At 43.9% G+C, this 8,617-nt stretch overlaps 1 protein-coding gene across 1 annotated transcript; it reads right to left on the reverse strand.

Annotated features, from left to right (window-relative positions):
- Nucleotides 1-1,564: 1,564 nt before the first annotated feature.
- LOC139913651 (zinc finger protein 703-like) lies at nucleotides 1,565-5,362 on the reverse strand. The gene is made up of 2 exons (XM_071901737.2): nucleotides 4,727-5,362; nucleotides 1,565-4,055 (listed from the first exon to the last, which is right to left on the reverse strand). Exons 1-2 carry the CDS (start codon nucleotides 4,967-4,969, stop codon nucleotides 2,478-2,480), a joined length of 1,821 nt encoding a protein of 606 aa, XP_071757838.1. The 5' UTR covers nucleotides 4,970-5,362; the 3' UTR covers nucleotides 1,565-2,477.
- Nucleotides 5,363-8,617: the final 3,255 nt, after the last annotated feature.

Raw genomic sequence — 8,617 nt, forward strand, 5'->3', positions numbered from 1 at the left:
AAGATCCAGCACATGATAACTTCACCTCCAGCAACTCTCAGGCTGCTGTCTGACAACAACTAACAACAACCCATCAACAGCCAACTCATTTAAAGTTGAGGCGAAGCTGCTTAATACACTAAGTGCCTGTTTTCTGGGCCATTTCAGGCAACTTGAAACCTCCCTGTCAGGCCGGCCCACAGTGGGCCTATCTCATGGCCTCCTGCCGGACTCAGACGCCCCACTGCTCTGATCCTGCATAACAACATTTCAGACCGCTGAAACAGGAGCAGTTTCTCTTGTTACAGCAGGAACGGGCTGTTTTGACCCCTGCGGCTCCCTTGTCAGAGTTGTGAGTGACCAGTGTGGGTCATCTATACTTCGCCGAGGGTGTCACAGTGTCATGTTGCTAGGAAATGGCATATTACCGCTGCCAATCATGCTGCCGCCGCGGTAACTTGAGCGACTGTCAGGACTTTATCCTGAACATGTCAGGACAGCGGTGCTTTTGCTCTGATGCTTATCTGGATCCTGTGTATGAATGACATCCTGATAGGCTTGACTCTTTCACTGAGGGAAAGAACATTTTCTTTCCTGCCTTGGTGTTCACTGACGTCGCCTCCCTCAAACTGCATGGCATAAGACTAAATCCATAAGCACCAAAACAAACAAACTATAGCTTTCAGGTGAGACTGCGTTCACTGCAGAACCAGGGAGATGAGAGCTGCACCCCTGTGGTCTGCTCACTATCCGCCGTCTGCACAGTGAAAAATTAGCTGAAGCAAAGCATACCCAAAGTCATCAATCATCTGATTCCTTCATAGGAAAATAGTGGCTGACAGAAACCCACTCGGCATCAAAGACAGGCTGACACACATACTGACAAAAGCTTATATCTCCCTTCTACTGTTCCACCTCTGTGTTTCCCTTCCAAGTAAAGAGTCATTTGTAGAACTGGTATACAAAATATGAAATGGATTCTAGGCCATATTTCTGAATTACGTGATTACACAAAAACACATTTGGAATGTACTGCCTTGTAAAGATCTAAATTTGCTGAAGACCTAGATTCTATATTATGTTTGTTAAGACAGAAAATGTCACTTTTGTGCATGTTAAGTGCATTGGATTGGATTTCTCTATGGATCAATTCCCATAGTTGTGAGGAGTTATATCAGAAAGACCTCAGTGAACATACCTGAAATGAGGATCAAAATCTGATTGTTTTAAGAGATTGACATTGTTAACAAAAACAGCAAAACTTCCTTTTTGAAAATGATGCTTTTAACAGCATAACCTCATTTTGGTTGATCATTTTAAAACTCATAAACCTTTGCAGCAACTAATAGAGCTAGTGATTGGCTACTTGATGTCATGTCAGTTATATCCAGATGTCAGTGGATACTGACCTCTCAAGAAAATCAATTTCAGCCCATATGTTTGGTGTAGGACTACAACTAGTAGTTGGTTTCTGTACCCATTTGAAGAGACAAAACATAGAACTGTAACAGATTTTCATGTTTAGGCTGCCTTTCTGAAGAAAAGCTGATGAAATTAAACCAGATCCACAGAAATGAAGACAAAGGAATTTACATCTTCAGTGTAATTTATTTAACAAAATATGACCTCCCATTAAATGGATATCACCGCCTGGTGTTCCACTCAAATATTTTACAAAAAATATCACATCTCAATTTTATTCATTTGCTGTACAAATAAAAATCAAGAAGCCAAGGAGTCCAGACAGAGATGTGATTTTAACATTCATTCTCAAAAAGAAAAGTGTTAAGACACAACATATTCAACAACTTTCATGTGGTTTTCCAAAGATCTGCTTATAGGATTGTAAAATGAGAATAGATTTATATAGTAAACATAAAAGCCAGGCGCTCAGTATAAAATAAATACAATTTCTCAGTAGGAATAAACAAAGTGTAAGGAAGATAAACAAATCTCAAACCATGAGGCTGAATAAACAATAAACGTGTACGCTGTGTCAAGCTTACATGCATCTCTTGTGAGGAATAAGCGACTGTGGCCAGGCTTCCACTCAATACTCCACCCCATGGCTGAAGGTTATTGCCATTCCTGCCACATCACCTTTTCCTGCACTAAATCATTACTTGCAGCATGAACCCTGGACATCCAAGAGCGATTACAAAGCATCCTACCATCATTTCGCCCAGCCTGGTGCTGCCAAAGTCACCTCTGGGCAGTCCTGTCTTGTTGTTTCATTACGGACAGTATCCAAGCAATGTGCAGACATGCAAGAGCCACATCTGTCCTCTGACCTCTAGGAACAGGCCTCAGCCTGGTTACGAACATCAAATCTAATAGAAAACATTGGGAAGTGTGAAGAGGCTGCCAAGTCAAAATCCAGGACTTGAGCTACCACATTATTTCCAATTGAATCCACAGTCTTCGGACAGAGGAAGCAGTGACTTGCCATTAATAAGTATTTAAGGAACTTAAACATGTAAGTAGATGGAGTGCGTGTGTCACTGATAGCCCAGAGCAGAGGCAGATCCCAGTCTTTGACTGTAGAGAGCGTAGTGAGGGTAGTATGGAGCTGTGGTGGGCAGAGAGTGCAGGGGGATGGAGGCTGGTCCAGGGGGCAGATGGACTTTACTATAGGGGTGGTAGCGAGCTAAACCCAGGCTGGGGGGGGCCCTGAGAGAGAAGGAGCCGGGCATGGAGGCTGGACTACTCTGGTGGGGGAGGTGAAGGTGACAGGCAGCAGGTCCAGAAGAGGAAACAGGGCAGGCAGAGAGCAGCTTAGCGTCCATTCCTCCAGGCATGGTTGTGTGTGTGCGAAGATGAGCCAAGAGTTCGTCTGAGGTGGCAAAACGTTTGTCACACGGCCCCCCAGCTGAGACCCAGTTACATGCGTGAGGCATGGGATCATTGGGAAGCATGAAGCCGTATGTGTAGAGAGGATGGGAGAGGGAGGAGGTCACACTGGATGACAGAGAGCTGGGATGGAGAGAGTGGAGGGGGTGGGAGGGATACACCAATGGGAAGCTTGATTTGAGGGTGGAGGAAGGGTCGTGGATGCAGGAATTGCAGTTGCTTCCGCCAAGGTGGGATACACTAGGATAGCTTAGACAGTAGGGATCCCTACACAAACCCTGCATGAAGGAGGGAGGGGAAGCGCCGGTGAGAGGGCTGGAGCTGGGGTGTTTTCCTGGAACTCCCATGCTTCCCACACTGAGGCTCGACTTGGTAGGGTCCAGCCCTGGAACAAACTGGGACGGGTAGCCTGCATAGGCCCCCACTACAGATCCATGGTAGCCCATATTAGAGGAGGGCAGGGGGAAGAGGGATTGGCTTGTCTTGTAAGGAGAGATGGGTGTAATGTGTCCGGCGCCAAGGTTAGGCTGGGCAGGCTGGGAGTCCGCCTTACCCCCCTCATGGTTGGAACCACTTTCAGAGCTGCCGTTGCTGCAGTTTGTGCTGGCTCGAACGTGGCTGGAGTTTGCAAGGTGTGGACTGTCCAAGTTTGCCTTGTTTACTTCAGCATCTTTTTTGAGATGGCTGCTACTGCTGTTGACGCTGCTCGTGCTGTTGGGACTGCCCTGCTCATGTACAGTTTCTCCATTTTGAGTCTGAGAGTGTGAGGTCTGCTGTCCACTGGGGGACTGGCTCTGTTTATGAGGCTGCGGCGGCTGCTGTGTGTGTCCCGGTGGGGTGCCGCTGCCTGCTCTAGAGTTGGGTGAGATGGCGTGGGGCGGAAACGACTGCAGGCCGTTGGTCGAATTACCATTAGTGCTGTTGTTGTTGCCGGGTACCCTGAAGCCAGCTTTATCACTACTGCCACTGGAGCTGCTGCTGGTGACCCCGTCTCTGCGACAGTCTCCGCCCCCTTTGTTGTAGGGCTTGAAGCTAGACTTGTCCTCCTGGGAGGGGCGGTGTTCCCCGAGCTTCAGGCCTGAGATGGACGACCGGCCGCTGGGCTCCTTGTCCCCCTGGCTGCTGGAGGACACTGAGCCTAGCTTGGAGGAGGATGGAGGGTCTGGTTTACCAATCTGAGAGCAGGTCTGTGCCAGCAGGGCCAGGGGACTCTTCTTGGCATCCAGCTACAACAAAATATAGATTTTGATTAGCTCTGTGATTTTTCATTGGAGTCCACTGTGAACACCAGTAGTCCTATAAACTGTTGATATTCATTTTATCATTTTATCTAGCAATTCTAACTATAATTAAGTTGACATTACTTGGGTAGGAGAAATGTCTGTTTTAATTATAAAATCCATAAGAAATTAAGAATATGTAATCTGTATGATAATGGAATACATTCCATTTAATTGTATTCCTGAATTGTTCATAAATTATGCACTTAAGCAGCTACACAGGGTCTTGATGGGCAAATCATTAGCATAGTGAGGTACAGTATTGTATATTTAAGTGTATCTAATGTATAGTGAGATATGAGAGTATTTGTTTGTTTGTTGTCTCGAGAGTTGTCTAAAGAGAATGTCAAAGTTTAAGGTGAGCTTAAAAGACAGAAAACGGAAAGGTTGGTGACTATTACTGTGTTATTATGCTAACTACTTCCCTACTAAAAAAGGGAATAAGTTAGGGTTACTCGCGATATGACAAAATGCAGTAATAGCCCTTAAACGTTTACACATGTTGCTGTGAAAACAGGAAGCCTATCGTTGCTATTGTGTGTGGGGGGAAAAAAATAGTTCTTCATAAAAAATAAAAAAAAAGTACGTTGACATTTCTTTGGAAAGAAAATAAATACCTCAATGCTCACTGGGGCGGACGTCAAAGGCTGCAAGTACTCCGGGTGCAGCAAGTGACTTGTGTGCGCAGTCAACATCTTGATAACTCGGATAGGAAGTCGCTTCGCCTGCCGAATAGGGTCCAGAGGGGTCAACAGAGACACCACGGCACCGGGACGGGAGTTTCTGCTGTCACTGCTGTCAATACGCTGGGTCCGCTTGCTTACTTGATGCGTAATTGACTCTAGAAGAATATCTTTCATTGGAGAGGGGCGCCGAGCTTTGGGATACACGTTACTTTGGTCCAAAATAGCCTATGAAAAGGTTATGTCCTTGACGTTTAAATGCAGTTGTAATCCATGAACACACCGTTAATGTCCCCCATACAGCTGGACGCCGTAAACGGTCCCAAAGGACGAACAAGCCAGTCCTTTCAGTCCGGTACGCGATTACGACTGAAGCATCTCTTCAGTAGTTATAGCTCCAATTCCAGTTTTATTCCCAGACGTTTTGGATCGCCGAGTGTATCGCTGTATGGCAGAGGTCGGCAAAAATGGCCACAATGTCCTTTCTGTAGAGGCAAAAATGAACACGGTCCACTTTCTAGATTCCAAGCGGTCGGAGGAAAAAGCCTCCGCTGTATCGCTGCCTCTCCGGTCTGGACTTCACCAGCTTGCTGTGTGTGAGATCACAACAGGGAGACTTCAAAGTAAAGGAGCCGCCGTCCAATGGTGGGTGGCCGCATTAGTAATGAGATGGGCTAGTCTCATTTGCATGAAGGCGGAGCAACGTCATCCTCAACACTCTGACTATCCACTGAACGTGCCCAAGTGCCATTCTCCACTGTGTGGCTGTAATAGCAGTGATGTGGAGGTAAACAAAAAGGAGGAAACGTTGACCTCAGGTCGGTCATCGTCACAAGGCAAACATTCACCACTACGAAGAAAAATCAATAAGGCCTATACTAGAAAAACAGTAGGCTAATTTATGCTTTCTTTCCTTAAAAGACCCTACCTTCATGTGACTTCCAACAATATGATACTATTTACTATAATATACTATAATATAATATAATGTGCCCACTATCACTTTATCTCACAAAATTGTTTTTATTCTGCTCCCCTTGCTTGCCGAGTCCAGGTCCCTTCAATACATTTTTACCATGGAACAACCACACTCCTATTACCATCGTAAAACCGCCAAATGTCCCAAACCTACCAATTTTACCCCTTGATTTTACACGAAAACAATCCCTACAAATGTATTTATTTCAGCAGGACATGTCTAAAAGAATAAACATCTATCTGCATATTCATCACCTTGAAAAGTCCTTGTATTGTAACACAGTGCCTAAAATTATGGACAGATAGGCCTCACTGTCAGATATGTACTGTGTCAGTATTTTACTGGATCAGGATAGGCTGAAAGAAAAAGCATAAGGAACTTAAGAGGTTTAATTTATAATTCAAAAGAAAAACTCACTCAATCTCAAAAGTGCATATTTTTATCTTTGAAACTTCAACCACCATCCATGAGAAAAACGTTTTAGATTGTTTTGGATTCTGATGCAACTTCCATGTAACATACTAATGTCAGCAGCCAGCTGGCTACTGACTGGCTAATGGTCACCTCATTAACTATGCATAGGGTTAGGGTTCAAAATATATAGCGTTTTGGAATGAAACCCCTCATGTAGGCTATATATGGCCCTTCACCTGTCTTATCAGCCTAAATAACGAATTGGGGCTGCAACCGAGAAGAGCGTAAAATCCCCCCTAAGAAAAATGTTGTAGATTGGCCCCATTTGCCGAAATTATTATTCTTATTTTGATGTTGGTATGTTCACTGGCAGGAAATCTTCTCCACGCACAGGAAGTGACAAATCACTACTTAAGAGTGAAATACAAAACTTCCTGTTTACCAGCAGCAAGAAAGCACTTCTGCAAAAAGATTTTCCTCACCGCCTCCAATACCCAACAGCTACTAAGAAGAAACAATTAGGTCAATGGCGTGTGCAGTTTACTGACATCACGTTACATGATTTCTGGATATTGAAGTCCACAAAATTCAAACAGTTACATCTCAGCTCCATTAGGGGCTACCAATCTGAGAAATTACCAAGTGCAGCTTCAAATAATTAAACTCCATCATGCTAGCATCATGTACAAAATTGATGGGCGAATTCAGTTGCCAAATATGTCGGCCACCATGGCTTGGAAAAGAGATTTCAATGACTTGTAGTAGGAGCTTCAGTGACGAACACTGCTCAACTGACTGATGTTTCACAAGGATCCGTGGCTGTGGTGATGTTGGTATGGAAGTCTAACGGGAAAAAACCATCAGCTAGGGGCAACTGTGGATAGAAGTGCGTACTGCTAGACTGTGATGTTGGCGCTTTGGTTTCAGTGGCGAGTAAAAACAGCAAGCAACAAGGCAAACAATCAGTTCTGCGAACGTAGATCTAAGGCCTGAGCCGGCACCAAGAACAGTCCATTGATAACTTCACAGAGAGGGATCATACTTTGGTCAGGGTGCTGTGCGCAAACCCCTTATTATAACTAAAAATGCACTTTTGCAAGTGTAATGGTGCAAAGAACAAAGTCAACAGTCGACTGAGCTGTGGAAAAACAGTCATATGGTCAGATGAGTCATCGGTCGCCCTGTTGTCAACAAGCAGATGGGTGCATGTGTGGCACACACCAAAATAAGTTTACAAGCCCGTGTGCTTGTTTTCCACATTTTGATGGCTCTGTCATGGTATGGGTGCATTTTCCTGGCATGGTTTAGGTCCACTGAACCTTTTTGGGGCAAGGTCAATGCCGACAAATACAAAGCCATCCTGCATGTTCACATTCATCCTGTGTGATGAGGCATTTCTACCCTGATGGGAGTGGAGTCTTCCAGGATGCTCCCTTTCCTTTTCAATGCTGTGTGCAGGAATTCTTTGCCAACTTTGTACTGTGATCTTATCCTATGCAGCTACGCACTTTCTATTTTTATGCCTAGTCATGGACCCTCCACTTGCTCTTCTGTTCTCACCTTGGCTTTCCAAGTCACATCTCCACAATTGAGCACATTAAATATAGTGAAGGCGTTTTTCACCATCATTATCAAAACACCAAATGTTGGAATATCTTGTGGAAGAATGATGTTGCAGATACTGGTAGAACCTATGCTATTCCCATTCTTCCTACTATTATCATTATTTTTTGCACTACGTATTTCACTGGCATGAGAACAAGAAGTCCCCTGTCTAGCTTTAATTTATCTCTTTACCCTAGATGTAACGGTCTTTCTATGCTGCTCACGCACTCACGACATCTCTCAGTATCAAAGCTAAATCATTGGTGTGGGAACTGGCCCACATCCTGGGCTTAGAAAAAGTAGAACTTCACCATGCTATTTTCTTGTGTGGTAAAATACCCAAAGTGCTCTATGATGTATGGGCACTGTTTTGAACTTTTGGACAAGATGAACATTTTGGATTTACACTTTATCAATCTTGGAAGGACGTTAGCCTTCAGAAAAAAACATGTTATTTTAGTCCATGAACCTAAAACATACAGTTTAACTGTTGACAAAATCAAACACACTAATGTCCTAAACATTCAAATCAGTCATTAGAATACGAGTTCATCAAGTTTGAATCTTTCCCTTTATCCCTCTTACTTAAAATGTCAATGGTGCTGCTTAAAATGCTTAAAATGTTTTGTTTTTAATTTTGACATGTGGAGTGACATAATTTGTCTTTGTGTTTTGCTTCTCAGCATATTTGAGCACATAAATCAATAAAGTCTACAGAACATGTCACACTGAAGTCCATTTTCTTTTATTCTTTTATGCCATTTTTATAACCAGCGAAGAAAAATGTGATAAAGACAGATCGACTCTATATTAATGGTTCTATAAAT

The sequence above is a fragment of the Centroberyx gerrardi genome, chromosome 2 (genome assembly GCF_048128805.1).
Source record: "Centroberyx gerrardi isolate f3 chromosome 2, fCenGer3.hap1.cur.20231027, whole genome shotgun sequence".
Lineage (NCBI taxonomy): Eukaryota > Metazoa > Chordata > Actinopteri > Beryciformes > Berycidae > Centroberyx > Centroberyx gerrardi.